General features: G+C 40.6%; 1 protein-coding gene across 2 annotated transcripts; it reads right to left on the bottom strand.

Annotated features, from left to right (window-relative positions):
* Positions 1-707: 707 nt before the first annotated feature.
* Positions 708-15,598, bottom strand: LOC109865365 (calcium-binding protein 39). 2 transcript variants are annotated; one of them, XM_020453489.2, is made up of 8 exons: positions 15,384-15,598; positions 11,077-11,254; positions 10,614-10,778; positions 10,261-10,379; positions 6,967-7,135; positions 5,027-5,152; positions 4,708-4,851; positions 708-4,356 (listed from the first exon to the last, which is right to left on the bottom strand). In XM_020453489.2, the coding sequence occupies exons 2-8, from the start codon at positions 11,191-11,193 to the stop codon at positions 4,165-4,167; spliced, it is 1,032 nt and encodes a 343-aa protein (XP_020309078.1). In that variant the 5' UTR covers positions 11,194-11,254; positions 15,384-15,598; the 3' UTR covers positions 708-4,164. The 2 variants fall into 2 exon arrangements, with proteins under 2 accessions (XP_020309078.1, XP_031649392.1); XM_031793532.1 differs by having other exon boundaries at positions 11,077-11,216.
* Positions 15,599-17,320: the final 1,722 nt, after the last annotated feature.

The following is a 17,320-nucleotide window of genomic DNA, read 5'->3' as shown; positions in this document are numbered from 1 at the left end:
TGTTGACTCTGGTGGAGAACAATATCTGTTGGTCTGGGAAGGCTGGAGCGCTCAAGGTAACAGAGCCATTATTGTCCTTTTCCACACACAGAGGAGTCTCTATAGACAGGACATCTACAAGGCTACTCTACAGCGGGTAAAACAGAGGAGAAAGGAGGCACTGTTTCAGAGGATCATCAAAGAAGACTTGGAGAGTGCGGCTTTGAGCATGAGGGCCACAAGCAGGGACGGAAAGGCGGAGAGCAGTAGGTGTATCTGGAACAATCATGACATTGGGGTCCACGAGGTGGAGTAGGACAGATACAGGATGAGGGCTAGGCTGAGAGAAGCAGTGGCGGAGGCCAAGAGGAAAGGGGAGGAGAGGAAGTATCTGCTAGGCCTGCTAGAAGAGCAGCTGGGCCTGGCCAGGCAGGAGGCTGCTGCATAAGGATGCACTGCAGGCAGAGGAACACAAGATATCTGTCCAGCTTCAAGCACAAGCAACCGAGGCCAAAGACACCATGGAGAAGAGGATGCTATGTGAGAAACTGAAAAGAAAGTGTTGAAAGAAGCACAGGAAGCCAGGAGAGAGAATGAGGCTAACATTGGATATCAAGAGGCTTGGAAATCAGCTTACAATTAAAATACAGAGGCAAGGAGAGGACTCTGTTGGAGCATGCTATAGCTCTACAGAGACCTAGAGGAGACCTTGTAATAAAAACACAAAGTGGCGTCTTAATTTTTTTTAATGTTTCCACACATTCACCTTTTAAAATAAAGCTATGTACACATTTAATCTTTTCCCACAGTAAAAAATAAATCAGATACACAAAGCCTATGGGAAACAGTAAAGCATAAACATTTTAAAGTTCAAAATGAAAATTCTGAATCACCCAACAATTATTTAGCCTTGATAATTTTAGATTGCCATTGAGTTATTATACTAGCCAAGTAACCAGAGGTCTGAAAATGATCTGAAACATTTAGCTTTATATTTGATTTCCTCTAAGAAATTATTCAGTTTGAAGTTGTGATAAAACATTTTGATTAATGCTTGGTGTACCACAAAACAGGTGATCTGAAATTCCAATAAATAATAGTATGTGGGCTGATTATAGTGACCCAGATTAAGCCTACAGTACTAAACTGCACTTTTTCCAAAAGTCCTAGAATACCGTCTCTAGTCCAGAAGTATTCCATTCATGGTTTATCACATTTGCAGTTAATTATTTACCAATTAAAATTAATTTTATCTGGGCCTGTGAAGTTGGCATTATGTTTGGGACTTGAAATGCATTATTTTCCACCTCAAATTACCTTTGGTTAAGAAAATTGAGCACATACATGGTCTTAACAATCAAATAAAAATTCTGAAAGTAAGGCAACATTCATACTTTTGTGGGGCCAATCCTGTAATTCATTATGAATTGACATGAGGCACCCAACAAATACATTTAGTTGAAGTCTTTCCCCTAAGAGAAAACCAGGTCCCACTCCCTGCTTAAGTTCAAACAAAAACATTGATTTATTTAGCATGCATAATACAAACCAATGCTGTTCATCCAAAATATCAAATCAAATATCTTGTCAAGGAAAGTAGAGAACACAGCACTTATGAACTCAAAACCCCATGAGGTATATACAAGAATTGTGCAAAACAGACACCATATATTTTTGTAATCTGTTATTATGCAATTTAAGTGACACCAGGTAAGGTAAAAATGCTGTCATTTCAAGATACTCTTTTTTTTGTTCATCTGGGCAATTTACAAAGTAATTATTGATAGAGTCGAACACCCATTAAGAGAATGTGGCCAATTTGGTGCTATGGATTCAACATAAATCATCCCAATTGGCTTCAAGTTTGACAATGCAGGTCATTATATGGAACATTTAATGTGTTTAACTTCTACGGGATCAGTGCCCCCCCCCACCACCACGGGACGCTTGAGCTAACGTAGGCTAATGTGATTAGCATGAGGTTGTAAGTAACAAGAAGATTTCCCAGGACATACAGTAGACATATCAGATATGGGCAGAAAGCTTCATCTTGAATGAATACCATGCTATTGTTTGAGGAGAGTGCACAGTTATGAACTTGAAAATGTATTAATAAACCAATTAGGCACATTTGGGCAGTCTTGATACAACATTTTGAACAGAAATGAAATGTTTCATTGAATCAGTCTAAAACTTTGCACATACACTGCTGCCATCTAGTGGCCAAATCTAAATTGTGCCTAACCTGGAATAGTACATTATGGCCTTTCTCTTGCATTTCGAAGATGGAACAAAAGCGCATGTTTTTTTTTCTTTGTATTATCTTCTACCATATCTAAATGTGTTATTCTCCTACATTAATTTCACATTTTCACAAACTTCAAAGTGTTTCCTTTCAAATGGTATCAAGAATATGCATATCCTTGCTTCAGGTCATGCACTACAGGTCATTTTAGGCGAAAATTGAAAAAAAGGGTCCAATCACAGGCCTCTGCAATGGCTTCCTGACCAGTGCATCTAACTGCATGAGAGTGAGGCCTGAAACACAGCATGCAGCTCATGGAAGCCCACGCTTACAAGCATCTTAGGAGTATCAGAGCTCGGGCAGATTCTGTTGCACTGCAACATTACAGTGTTACTTTTGTGTTGCATTATTGTTGTCCGATAAGATATGTGTTAGTAATATTATTGGGAGGATACATCTTATCAGTTGTCTGCAAAGCAATATTATTAAGTCATAATTTCTGAAAGAAAAAACATCTTCCTATCTCACACCAGTTCCTAACTGCATATGAAAACTGGCGAGCATCTGGGCAGGGAAAAAGAGAGTGCCAACATTGGGATCAATCAGAGTAAAGAATGGATGGCTGCCTATGGTCACCCTGCAGCGTTATCTGACAGTCTATTTTAGTCTACTAGCCTGGCTCCTACCAGCCTGGCTCCTACCAGCCTGGCTCCTACCAGCCTGGCTCCTACCAGCCTGGCTCCTACCAGCCTGGCTCCTACCAGCCTGGCTCCTACCAGCCTGGCTCCTACCAGCCTGGCTCCTACCAGCCTGGCTCCTACCAGCCTGGCTCCTACCAGCCTGGCTCCTACCTCACAAATGTCATCGATTCAGGTTTCATATTTTTTTTACTGCCATCTCTGATGGATTCTATTAGGACAACTGATGCAGAGGACTCGCATCTTTGAGCTTTCTATTGTTACTATGTATGCTGTTAGGAGCTGGACTGAAGATAATTACGTAGTTATCAACTAAAGACCTACTTCAACCCAAGTGTCTATCCCAAGCAAAGAATAATACCACTAAGGTCATCCACATATTAAAAGTTCCAGATCAATCAAAGAGCTCTTAAATAAAGCAATAAACCAAGATATTATGGAATTTGTTAAGTGTGGTGTTAGTTACAAAATAAAATGTTAACTATTATAGAATAACGCCAGCAAAAGAATATCTTGATTTAAAAATTCTAGGTCCTAAAATATCATATTTGATCAGATAGCCTTTTAAAAGCTTGCAAATCCATTTTACATTTCCTGTAAAGTTTGGTGAGACTTTGCCTCTTGTCAAGAGTTTATTCCGTTTTATGTTGACCACGTATCCTAATTTCCCAGGAAATTGCTCAGGTGTGCTACTGTGCTTAAGAGAATAATGGCGTGTTTAAGGTCCAATATAACATCATCTGACAAAGTGCATTGATTCATACGAATTGGTTGAAATCGCTAAAGCTTGCAAATCCATTTTACATTTCCTGTAAAGTTTGGTGAGACTTTGCCTCTTGTCAAGAGTTTATTCCGTTTTATGTTGACCACGTATCCTAATTTCCCAGGAAATTGCTCAGGTGTGCTACTGTGCTTAAGAGAATAATGGCGTGTTTAAGGTCCAATATAACATCTGACAAAGTGCATTGATTCATACGAATTGGTTGAAATCGCTGTTCTTGGGTTTAAATAACTGTTCTTGGGTCACTCTTGTTGTGTGTGCCTTAAAAATTACCTCCGTTCCCACATGAGCATTAGAAACTTAAAAAGGGATGAGGAGGGAGTTTGTACAATATATTTTTCCTATGTTTGAAGTTAAGAGAAGGGAAGAGTAATAGATTCTAGTCAAGCATGACTCCCTCGCTCGCTCTCACCATCATTCTCACCCTCTACCTCTGAACTGGCGTCCCCCTGCCTGTCCCCTCACGCCTCCTCTGGTGGCGGGGGCCTCTTCAGGTCGCGGATCTGCTTGATCAGGTAGTTCTTCTCATCACAGAACTGTTCGTCCTCAGAGCGATCTGTCTGGAAGTGGCTCAGGAAGTCCACCAGCTTGGCCTGGTTCTTCAGCAGAATGTCCAGAACAGGCTGAGTCTTGTTGGGGTTGGCCACAAACACCTAGGACCAGAGCGGAGAGTCTTTGAATTGAATAGTGCTACAGCGTGAGTGCCATAGCCTGACATCTATTCTAGTTGGTTAACTGGTAAATGTATACCTTAGTATATGTTAATGGAATCATTTATTTAGAATAATACAACAGTATGAAGTTATAACTAACTTTTAAGACAGCATTAATATTTATGCATCCTCTATAAAGACTGAGAATGATAGATTAGGGGATGAAAATGTGAATAACATGTATTTTAGGTCAAGTAACCCAAAACGGTGGAAAGTAGGACAAGCAGAGAATGAGGCCAGAATCTGTACCCTCAGCCTTGGCCGATCCCTTAATAAAAGATTTCTACACACCTTGAAGACATGGAAGGCCTCAAACTGGATGTTGCGGCTGTTGTCTCGCAGCATGTTCATCATCATCTTCAAGTTCTCTGCACGACTGATGTACTTGGTCATCACAGTGAAGTTATGTCTGTCCAGAAGAAGCTCTCCCAGGAGCTACAAAACAGTTTGGTTAGTAATATAAAGGAGGGTCATCATTGCTTTTAGGATAAGTTAGTAAGATATTTCAGTAACAGAATAAATAATTGAGTCACGTGGGAGGTAAAAACTTTAAAATGTTGTGTTTTATGACAAAGTGATACCATGAAGCATCAAACGTGATATAGAGTACCTTCAGGGACTGCCGTTTGGTGACATAATTCTCGGAATGCAGTAGCTTCTCATATTCTGTAAACACCCTGTCATAATTGGTCTCCAGAAAATCTGCGCACATAATCTTATGTCTCGTGAGAAGATCCTAGCAACACATTTGAGAGAAAAGAACAGGATATTAGATAAAGAAATAACAGATCATACTAAGGACACGAGTGCTTAACGTCCTGTCCAGAGGATGTACAGTGGGGCAAAAAAGTATTTAGTCAGCCACCAATTGTGAAAGTTCTCCCATTTAAAAAGATGAGAGAGGCCTGTAATTTTCATCATAGGTACACTTCAACTATGACAGACAAAATCCAGAAAATCACATTGTAGGATTTTTTATGAATTTATTTGCAAATCATGGTGGAAAGTAAGTATTTGGTCACCTACAAATAAGCAAGATTTCTGGCTCTCACAGACCTGTAACTTCTTCTTTAAGAGGCTCCTCTGTCCTCCACTCATTACCTGTATTAATGGCACCTGTTTGAACTTGTTATCAGTATAAAATAAACCTGTCCACAATCTCAAACAGTCACACTCCAAACTCCACTATGGCCAAGACCAATGATCTGTTAAAGGACACCAGAAACAAAATTGTAGACCTGCACCAGGCTGGGAAGACTGAATCTGCAATAGGTAAGCAGCTTGGTTTGAAGAAATCAACTGTGGGAGCAATTATTAGGAAATGGAAGACATACAAGACCACTGATAATCTCCCTCGATCTGGGGCTCCACGCAAGATCTCACCCCGTGGGGTCAGAATTATCACAAGAACGGTGAGCAAAAATCCCGGAACCACACGGGGGGACCTAGTGAATGACCTGCAGAGAGCTGGGACCAAAGTAACAAAGCCTACCATCAGTAACACACTACGCCGCCAGGGACTCAAATCCTGCAGTGCCAGACGTGTCCCCCGGCTTAAGCCAGTACATGTCCAGGCACGGCTGAAGTTTGCTAGAGAGCATTTGGATGATCCAGAAGAAGATTGGGAGAATGTCATATGGTCAGATGAAACCAAAATATAACTTTTTGGTAAAAACTCAACTCGTTGTGTTTGGAGGACAAAGAATGCTGAGTTGCATCCAAAGAACACCATACCTACTGTGAAGCATGGGGGTGGAAACATCATGCTTTGGGGCTGTTTTTCTGCAAAGGGACCAGGACGACTGATCCGTGTAAAGGAAAGAATGAATGGTGCCATGTATCGTGAGATTTTGAGTGAAAACCTCCTTCCATCAGCAAGGGCATTGAAGATGAAACGTGGCTGGGTCTTTCAGCATGACAATGATCCCAAACACACCGCCCGGGCAACGAAGGAGTGGCTTCGTAAGAAGCATTTCAAGGTCCTGGAGTGGCCTAGTCAGTCTCCAGATCTCAACCCCATAGAAAATCTTTGGAGGGAGTTGAAAGTCTGTGTTGTCGAGCAAAAGCCCCAAAACATCACTGCTCTAGAGGAGATCTGCATGGAGGAATGGGCCAAAATACCAGCAACAGTGTGTGAAAACCTTGTGAAGCCTTACAGAAAACGTTTGGCCTCTGTCATTGCCAACAAAGGGTGTATAACAAAGTATTGATAAACTTTTGTTATTGACCAAATACTTATTTTCCACCATAATTTGCAAATAAATTCATTAAATATCCTACAATGTGATTTTCTGGATTTTTTTTCTCATTTTGTCTGTCATAGTTGAACTGTACCTATGATGAAAATTACAGGCCTCTATCATCTTTTTAAGTGGGAGAACTTGCACAATTGGTGGCTGACTAAATACTTTTTTGCCCCACTGTACTTGTGCATCAAGCTGCCTCACGATACAGGAGGTTGGACATAGGGCAGGAGCCTTTCTGGCTTGGACAAGGCTTAGTTATAGTAAGCACATAGGCCATAAAGAAGTGAGAAAAGCAGCAGTGTACCTTGAATGAAGCGAAAGCATCTGAGGCGATGTCGAAGGTTGACAGCTCTACATAGCGGAAGAAGCAGTAGAAGTCTTCAGAGAAAAGAACGCTGCGCGCCAGGGGCTCATGACGCAGGCACTCCCTTAGCATCATCCCACAGTTCAGAGCCACTTCCGCACTCTCGTACCTGCAAAGGTGGGATTCATGTCAGTAGTGCTCAACACTAGTACATGGGTGTGTTTTGTTGGTGATTATTCATTTAGGATCTCTTGCGATTGTATGCACGTGGCTCTGTAAATAGGGATGTGGCGGTCATGAAATTTTGTCAGATGACTGTCATGAAATTGACTGCTGGTCACACGGCAATTGATCGTTTTGTTTTGTTTTTTGAAGTCTAATAAATCCATTTTATATACACCATCACAAATGCATTAAACCTGCCTAAAATAAATAAATAAACATTATATGAAGAAAATGTATTTCAGAAGAACAGAATGAGTTGGCCAACTGTATGCTATCTGGCTATGCACCATTCCATAAGCTAGTTCATTTAGCAGACACAATGTGCTAATAAGTGCCATTATTTTATAGAAAGGACATTTTTCCCATCCGGAGTGAGTGCACAAATGAAGAGGCTATGTTGAGCATAAAAGTGATCATTTGAATAAATCTAGTCTATAGGACTTTTTTTGAGTTATTTGGCAACTTTAGTTATGAAAGATAAATCAAAACAAATATGGGCTGCATGATGCAACTATAGCCTATTGATGATGTGAGAAACTCACAAAAAAAGTCTGCACTCGTTTTTCCAATCATGTGCTTAATATGAGCAGCTGAGAAATAAATATAGTTGCAGCTGGGATCCTCTTTTTAGTGGCAACCATCAAAACTCTGCTTTCACAGGATTGCATATAGAAATGTCTGGGCTTATAAGAACACATTTCACTCCACGCATCAACCACTGTTTGAGGAGCTAGGCTACCCTGCCACCCCAAGGGAGCTCTCCAACCCTGTTCCTGCAACTACCCAGTGCTTCATTTGGGAAACTTAAGTGAAATCTGTTTAGGAACATCGATAGTAATAGGTTCACAACTAAACATATTTAATTAAACTGTTGAAAGCCCCCCTCTCTGCATACTTGAGAAAGGAATGAAGGAGAAAAAGGAAACGCAAAGTGGTGAGATATTCTGTAGCTAAAAGTAATGTCAGCCTAAATTGTTATTTTATTTAATGCCCTATTACAAGGCTATTCAAAATTGAATTCACTAAATTCTTGGCTAACTCTGTAAGCCAATGAACCAATAGCATTGCCTAGGCCTATACGTTCTCTCCCAAACTCATTGATAGAAAGTTTGGAGCGTAGCATACGTTAACCAGTCCATCATGTATGCATTATACAGTGCACACTCAAAGGCGATTACTAGTATTTGTATTTTTTTTTTAGTATAGGCTAGACCAATTATGTAAAAAAGCCATCTTAAATCTTTATATTTTATGCTGTGCGTAATATACATATAAAGGCCAAATTATTTATCATTCAGTTATTTATTTTTTAGCTTGGGCTCTTCTATAGGCCTATGCGTAAGCTCTAATAATATTGGCGTTTTGAATGAATCATCACCTTAGAAAGCGCTGTCCATTTTGTTGTGTTCAGCTTTGAAAAAACATCCACAACGACCAATGTTTTCCACTCAGTTCCATGAAAATAAAAGAGAGCCGCACACTCTAGGAGCTCAGATGCAAAAATGTAATTACCAACGTTTCGACAGCCAAGCTGTCTTCATCAGGGTATAATCACAAACACTGCGGGATGACTCGTGTCTTTTGACACTATATAAACAGGTGTCTGTAATCATGGACAAGAGTGGCCTAATATCATTGGTTAATAATCAAATATGAAAATGTCATACAAAGAACAGCATACAAACAACAAATTAATAGCATACGATGATAGATTAATCTGACTACACAGGTTTACAAACAATTACAATGGCAAAGTCACAATAATCACAAGAATGGCTTCAGATCAAAGTCTACGTTGAGACCGAAGGGCGCAAGGGTCTTTAAATTAAAGATCCAGGCAGCCTCTCGTTTTAACAATAAATTATCAAGGTCACCCCCTCTCCTAGGGAGGGTGACATGTTCGATGCCAATATAACGCAGAGACGAAATCGAGTGGCCTGCCTCCAAGAAGTGGGCCGCAACTGGATAAGTAAAGTTTTTACACCTAATGGTGCTACGATGCTCTGAGATACGTACTCTTAATTCGCGCTTTGTTTTACCTACATAATTTTTACCACAAGGACAAGTTATAAGATAAATAACTGCCTTAGTGGAGCACGTAGTAACACCTTTTATTGGGATCGATTTCCCTGTTTGTGGGTGTTTGAAGGATCTACATTTATAAGTGACATTGCATTGAGCACAGCCATTACATTTACAATTTCCATCCAGTAGGGGCGCAAATAGACGTTGTTCAGGAATATCTTGGGGTGGTAAATCAGAGTTTACCAATTGGTCTCTGAGATTTCTGCCCCGCGAGAATACGACCAAGGGAAGGTCCGAAAACACATTACCAAGACTATCATCGGATTTTAGGATGTGCCAATGTTTGTGAACAATTCCCTTAATTTGTTCAGAGCATTTTGAATAGCGGGTAGTTAGAACGCAAGAATGCGTCTTTTTGCGAGACTGACCTTGAAAAAGGTCATGTCTCGTTTTGTTTTGAATTTTCTCAATGGCAATATTAATCTGATCATTCTTGTAGCCCCTCTCCTTGAACTCTCTTTGCGTCTCAGCCATATTTCTGTCGAAATCGGATTGTTTTTTGCAAATTCTTTTGATTCGACAGAATTGGCTCAGTTCCAACCTGTTGTTGAACTTCTTTCCTCAAATTGATCGATCACAGTGAGGTGAGTTTTCAAAGCATGATACTGTTTTGATGTCATTTTCGATTGCATTTCTATTAATATCAGTGGTTAGAGGGAAAATAGAGAGCCGAGTACCAGGCCATTAGCGACCTGATGGTCGTGAGCGAGTTGGGTACTACCAACGCATGTCCAGAGTGCATAAGAGGAGATTACTGTGACAACGGTCACGTGGAAATTTACTGTGGTCATGACTCATGACTGCCGGTCCGCGGTAACACGGTCACCGCAACAGCCCTATCTGTAAGTGAACAAACAGGGGAGTTAAATGCCTAAAACGGCAATGAAAATGGGGACAAACCTAACTAAAATAGATAAATAGATGCCTCTTGCTTATCATGTCTACTGATCTAACAGATGGCAAATGGGCAGCTTTGAGACTCACCCTTTCAGCAGCATGAAGAGGATCTGTGGGTGTGAGGAGATATACTCAACCGTGGGCGTACGGGTGCCAATCTGACGCCGTACAATGTTGCTGAACAGCTGGACCACATCCTTCTTTCCCTGGTGGACGATGATGATAAATATTACAATCACTGAAGAATAGGAGGGTGATACCCAATGCGCATGTTAAAAACATACTGAGATAAAGGAATGAGAGGCCCACAGAACAGTCACTCCCCAGTGCTTTATGCTCCTCCCTCTTCTGTATTGATTCATACATCCACTATGGACTACCGTTGTATCCTGAATATATTTCCCCCACACACAAAACTAATGGGTAGAACATTTCCCCACCTCAAAATCAATCCTTTGCAGGTTTGCAATGAGAGCAATAAGGAGGTTGGTGTTGTAGAGTTCCTGGGCCAGTTGGGCAACTGCCTCCGTTTGGGGCTCCTTGTCCCCTGTACCACACAGCACCTCTTTCAGAGATGACAGGTTCTTCGACACCTCTTCTGCAACCTGGTGACAAGAAGATATGAGGGAACAGCACTTAGTTAAAATCAGGGGCTGCATCTGAAATGGCACCCTATTCCCTATAATATAGAGCACTATTAACCAAACCCCATATATGGCTCTGGTCAAAAGTAATGCACTATATAGGGATTAGGGTGCCATTTCAGACGCATCCAATAACTCTCGCGCCATTTCTATATGATGCTGCTGCCTTGATGCTCAAACGTTAGAGACCAACTAACTAACAAATGCCAACAGACAATTTCTAGCGTGCTCTCAAAACAGCTCTCAAGTACCACCTGACCTTTTCACATTTTTTGCTTTCTGCCGCATCCAGCTTTTCCAAGTAAGCCACGTTCTCCTTCAGACTCTTAACAATCTCTGCTGGGCTCTTCTGAGACTTCCCGAAGGGGAAAGGCATGATGAGAAGGTGATGAGTTGAGTCTGGATGTAGAACGGGGGAAAAAAATGCACCGCTTTCCCTTTGGATAAAATGTATTGCAGACGAATGATGAGCTATTACGTAAACAAACTGCAGCACACATGATCTGACTGAGATCATGGCCTATGCAGTCACTGAAAAATGCACATTACAGTACACTATGGTAACCAGAGCCACACATACAGCTGAAGTTGGAAGTTTACATACACTTAGGTTGGAGTCATTAAAAATCATTTTTCAACCACTCCACAAATTTCTTGTTAACAAACTAGTTTTGGCAAGTCGGTTAGGACATCTACTTTGTGCGTGACAAGTCATTTTTCCAGCAATTGTTTACAGATGATTTCACTTATAATTCACTATCACAATTCTAGTGGGTCAGAAGTGTACATACACTAAGTTGACTGTGCCTTTAAACAGATTGGATAATTCCAGAAAACGATGTCTTGGCTTTACAAGCTTCTGAGAGGCTTATTGACATCATTTCAGTCAATTGGAGGTGTACATGTAGATGTATTTCAAGGCCCACCTTCAAACTCAGTGCCATCATGGGAAAATCAAAAGAATTCAGCCAAGACCTCAGAATTGTGTTTTTTTGTAGACCTCCACAAGACTGGTTCATCATTGGGTGCAATTTCCAAATACCTGAAGGTACCATGTTCATCTGTACAAACAATAGTACACAGGTATAAACACCATGGGACCAAGCAGCGGTCATACCGCTCAAGAAGGAGACGCGTTCTGTCTCCTAGAAACTAAAGTACTTTGGTGGAAAAGTGCAAATCAATCGCAGAACAACAGAAAAGGACCTTGTGAAGATGCTGAAGGAAACCGGTACAAAAGTATCAATATCCACAGTAAAACAAGTCCTATATCAACATAACCTGAAAGGCCGCTCAGCAAGGAAGAAGCCACTGCTCCAGAACTGCCAGACTACGATTTTCAACCCCACATGGGGACAAAGATCGTACTTTTTTGAGAAATGGCCTCTAGTCTGATGAAAAAAACTGTTTGGCCATAATGACCATCGTTATGTTTGGAGGGAAAAGGGGGAGGCTTGCAGGCCGAAGAATACCATCCCAACCGGGATGGCAGCATCATGTTGTGGGGGTGCTTTGATGCAGGAGGGACTGGTGCACTTCACAAAATAGATGGCATCATGAGGGGGAAAATGATGTGGAAAATGATGTGGATATATTGAAGCAACGTCTCAAGACATTAGTCAGGAAGTTAAAGCTTGGTCGCAAATGGGTCTTCTAAAATGGACATTGACCCCAAGCATACTTCCAAAGTCTAGGCAAAACGGCTTAAGGACAACAAAGTCAAGGTATTGGAGTCATCACAAAGTCCTGACCTCATCCTATAGAACATTTGTGGGCAGAACTGAAAAAGCATGTGCGAGCAAGGAGGCCTACAAACCTGACTCCGTTACATCAGCTCTGTCAGGAGGAATGGGCCAAAATTCACCCAATTTATTGTGGGAAGCTTGCGGAAGGCACCCCGAAACGTTTGACCCAAGTTAAACAATTTAAAGGGAATGCTATCAAATACTAATTGAGTGTATATATGTAAACTTATGACCCACTGGGAATGTGATAAAATAAATAAACGCTGAAATAAATCATTCTACTATTATTCTGACATTTCACTTTCTTAAAACAGTGGTGCTCCTAACTGACCTAAAACAGTGAATTCTTACTAGTATTAAATGTCAGAAATTGTGAAAAACTGAGTTTAAATGTATTTGGCTAAGGTGTATGTAAACTTCCGACTTCAACTGTACATACAAAGAAAGTATGTGGACACCCCTTCAAATGAGTGGATTCGGCTTTTTAATTCAAATTTATGACCTGCTAGAGCTTCCCTGGTCCACTGTAAGTGCTGTTATTGTGAAGTAGAAACGTTTTGGAGCAACAACAGCTCAGCCGTGAAGTGATTGGCCACATAAGCTCACAGAAAGGGACCGCCGAGTGCTGAAGCGAGTAAAAAACATCTGTCCTCGATTGCAACACTCAATACCAGAGTTCCAAACTGCCTCTGGAAGCAACGTCAGCACAATAACTTCTTGTCGGGAGCTTCATGAAATGGGTTTCCATGGCTGAGCAGCTGCACACAAGCCTAAGATCACCATGTGCAATGTCAAGAGTGGCTGGAGTGGTGTAAAGCTCGCCACCATTTGACTACTTGTTTTTGTAACTGATGCAGTAGAATCAGATAAAAATAAAAAATAAACTTATGTAACAGGGGGGACTGTGAAGAGACACACACTCTACAGACAAGTACACATGGATTTTGTATTGTAGATATGTGATAGTAGAGAAGTGGCCTGAGGGAACATACTTAATGTGTTGTGAAAAGTGTTATGAAATGTCATCTAATATTTTGAATTGTAAATAACTGCCTTAATGTTGCTGGAGCCTAAGAAGAGTAACAGCTAATGGGGATCCTTAATAAATACAAATACTCTGAAGCAGTGGAAACACGTTCTCTAGAGTGATGAATCACGCTTCACCATCGGGCAGTTCGACAGACTAATCTGGGTTTGGCAGATGCCAGTAGATCGCTACCTGCCCCAATGCAGTGCCAACTGTAAAGTTTGGTGGAGGAGGAATAATGGTCTGGGGCTGTTTATGGTTTGGGCTAGGCCCCTTATTTCCAGTGAAGGGAAATCTTAACACTACAGCATACATTCTAAACAATTCTTTGATTCCAACTTTGTGGCAACAGTTTGGGGAAGGCCCTTTCCTGTTTCAGCATAACAATGACCCCATGCACAAAGCGAGGTCCATACAGAAAATGGTTTGTTGAGATCGGTGGGGAAGAACTTGACTGGCCTGCACAGAGCCCAAACCATCAAACAGCTTCGTGATGAATTGGAACTCCGACTGCGTGCCAGGCCTAATCACCCAACATCATTGTCCGACCTCAATAATGCACTTGTGGCTGAATGGAAGAAAGTCCCCGCAGCAATGTTCCAACATCTAGTGGAAAGCCTTCCAAGGAGAGTGAAGGCTGTTATAGCAGCAAAGGAGGGGGGGGGGGGGGGGCGGGGGGCAACTCTATATTAATGCCCAGAATTTTGGAATGAGATGTTCAATGAGCAGGTGTCCACATACTTTTGGTCATGTAGTGTATTAATATATGGCTCTGACTAACAAATCAAATCATGTCCTGACAATGGCATATTGCTCATCACCATAATTAGCCTAAGCTGTAGGCTACATTGACAGCTACACATGTTATTTATCTTTTTGGTCTTTTGCACCCCAGTATCTCTACTTGCACATCATCATCTGCACATCGATCACTCCAGTGTTCATGCTAAATTGTCATTATTTCACCTCTATGGCCTATTTATTGCCTTACCTCCCTAATCTTCTACATTTGAACACACTGTACATAGATTTTTCTATTGTTATTGCCTGTACGTTTGTTTACAACTCTGTGTTGTTTTTGTCCCACTGCTTTGCTTTATCTTGGCCAGGTCACAATTGTAAATGATAACTTGTTTTCAACTGGCCTACCTGGTTAAATAAAGGTAAAATATAAATATTTGTGATCAGACAATAGAAAACAGAATGATCAGATCATAGAAATCAACTGGGTCAAATCTAATGCAGGGACCCTGGGAGCTACATGTTAGGAAGTTAGCTAGGTGTCTATCTGTATTGGGCCATCCCCACCCATAGCCAAATGGTAAACTCTTTTATGAGTTACTGGTGATTTTCCAAAGGAATATCCGGATGTCACTCAAACGTGCTGATTAAATCGCTATTATTGTATGCTACCTTTCAGTTAGACCGTGGCAATGAGTTTGTTGAGGATTAGTTAGGACTGATGATTGATTAGCTAGCTACTTTTATTTTGGCTTGCTCGATAGCTTAGTTTGTTGACATTGTACATGAACCTGTAGGACACTGACAGCTAGCTAGCTAGCTAGCCAGCCAAATGTTCATCTTGTCTCGCTAACTTGGCTGGCTAAATCAAATTGCGACAACACACTAAGTAACCACGAGAACACAGTCAAATACAATTTCCAGAAAGTTGCTAGCTATCTTAGTAGCAAGCGAAAAGTAGCTATTAGTTAAAAACAACGAACGATTAGCAAACTCACAACTGGCTAGCTAGCTAGCTCTTTTAGCACGCTACAGTAGCTTTTTTTAACTCACCAAGCTCAGAAGGTAACTTCGAAATGTTTACAAAATATCCTTTGGGAAGTGTAATACTTATACTAACCCTATACACCACACCTATTAACGAACTTCATCACTATCGTGCAAAATTATTTTCTCGTGATCTAAAAAGTATTTCTACTGGCTAGTTGTTGTCAAACAACTTAATTTCCCCTAACTCCTCGTTCTGGAGAACAGGGCGGGTATGTTACGTTTGAGATGTTCGATTGACATCATTTTTAAACCAATCAAACTTAAATGATGGAACGACACGGCCCTAATCCCCGCCCCTGAACTCAAAAATTGCAACAATGTTGCATTGATACATTATGATTAAATCTATTAAAAATATAATTTCTACAGATTACAGTAACAGATGTAGCTATTTGAGGATACATTGTAGCAAACCCTGTGTACCGGTTTCAATCAACTTGGAAACTTATTTGAAATGCTCATCAAAATACTGCATCTAACAGTAGACCTTTAAGTACCATAACATAGTCTTTCCAGCTATTATAGGCCTACATATTGACAAAACATTTACAGTTACTTTTTCTCAGATGCACCAGCCAGGTTGACAGGTTGTACATGTAGGCCCTATATTTCCTAATAAGGTCAACATGGTTTAAATGCTAATTGTAAAAAAAAAAGTAATATTAAGATTTTTTTTGCAAATTAGGCAAATGGCCATAATGAAGAATGAATAGCCATAGACCTGGCTAAGGTTGCAAAGGGTCGGAAACTTTCTGGTAAACTTCTGAAAATTTTCCGGAAATTTTCCATGGGAAGGTAAGCCTGGGAATTTTGCTTAAATTCATTTTAAAAAATGTGCTTATAACAGTGAACATTTTTTGTAGGATACACATAAGGCAATTCTAGATCGTGTAGCATATTTTGGTTAAACTATCCCCAATTCAATGGAATTGCAACCCTCTGCATGCACAGTGCACTCTTCCATCACATGTACAGCTGATTCTCAAGATCTTGCACACTAGTGATATGCTATTGAGCCCACACCACTGCACTGTCTGAGCCAAGGACTACATGCTGTCTGGTAAGTTTTGAGTACAATACTGGGTGGGGTGAATATATTTTATATGACAAACATTATTTTTTGTTAACTAGTAAATTAGTAGCCTACAGCAAAGTGTGTTTAAATAATTTCTAACTTGTTAACAATTTCTGCAAGTTAGTTTTTGCTACCATGTGGGTGTTAGCTTTCTTGAGCCTGCTAACTGAGGAGTGTTAATTCACCTGTTTCCATTCATGTTTCATTTTAAAACATTTGTCTTACAAAGGAGTTGTTTAATCTAACTTCTTAACTATTTATCTGTACATGGAATTGTATTTGTTGTTTTTTTACCCCAAAAATTATAATCTTTACTGGAAAATGCCACAGGCACTATCTGATGTGTGGAGACATTTCACTGCAGTTAATATAGAAGGAAAAGTTGTGTACATTTGCAAATACTGTTCCAAATTATATGTGAAGAATGCAACAAAGATGCAGAATCATCTGGCCAAGTGCATAAAGTTCCCTCAGCGCTCACAAGCAACCTCTAACAAAAGTCCCTCTACTTCTATTCAAGGTGAAAATGATGAATCAGACACCTTATCGATAGCAACGGCTCATGGTCTTCCTGGAATCAGACGTTTTTGGACTCAATGGAGGAACGTAGTCAGAGAAATGCTAAGGAATGTCTTGCTCGAGCTGTGTATGCAACTGGTTCCCCTCTGATGCTCACAGGCAATGTGTATTGGAAGAGATTTCTGAATTGTCTTTGCCCAGCATACAACCCTCCAACCAGACATGCTTTATCTACTCATTTGCTGGATGCAGAGTTCAACAGAGTTCAAGTGAAGGTCAAGCAAATCATAGAGAAAGCAGACTGTATTGCAATCATCTCTGATGGGGGGTCGAATGTTCATGGGCA

The sequence above is a fragment of the Oncorhynchus kisutch genome, linkage group LG2 (assembly GCF_002021735.2).
Source record: "Oncorhynchus kisutch isolate 150728-3 linkage group LG2, Okis_V2, whole genome shotgun sequence".
In the NCBI taxonomy this organism is placed as follows: domain Eukaryota; kingdom Metazoa; phylum Chordata; class Actinopteri; order Salmoniformes; family Salmonidae; genus Oncorhynchus; species Oncorhynchus kisutch.
Note: the sequence above shows the minus strand (reverse complement) of the source record. Positions and strands in the feature narration are given on the sequence as shown.

Excerpts from the sequence above, each read along its gene's own strand:
- LOC109865365 (XM_020453489.2), bottom strand. The coding sequence starts at position 11,193 with ATGCCTTTCCCCTTCGGGAAGTCTCAGAAGAGCCCAGCAGAGATTGTT. Across the intron at positions 5,153-6,966 it reads ATGCTTTCGCTTCATTCAAG|GATCTTCTCACGAGACATAA; the intron begins GTACACTGCTGC and ends ATGTGTTGCTAG. Across the intron at positions 4,357-4,707 it reads AGGCCTTCCATGTCTTCAAG|GTGTTTGTGGCCAACCCCAA; the intron begins GTGTGTAGAAAT and ends CTCTGGTCCTAG.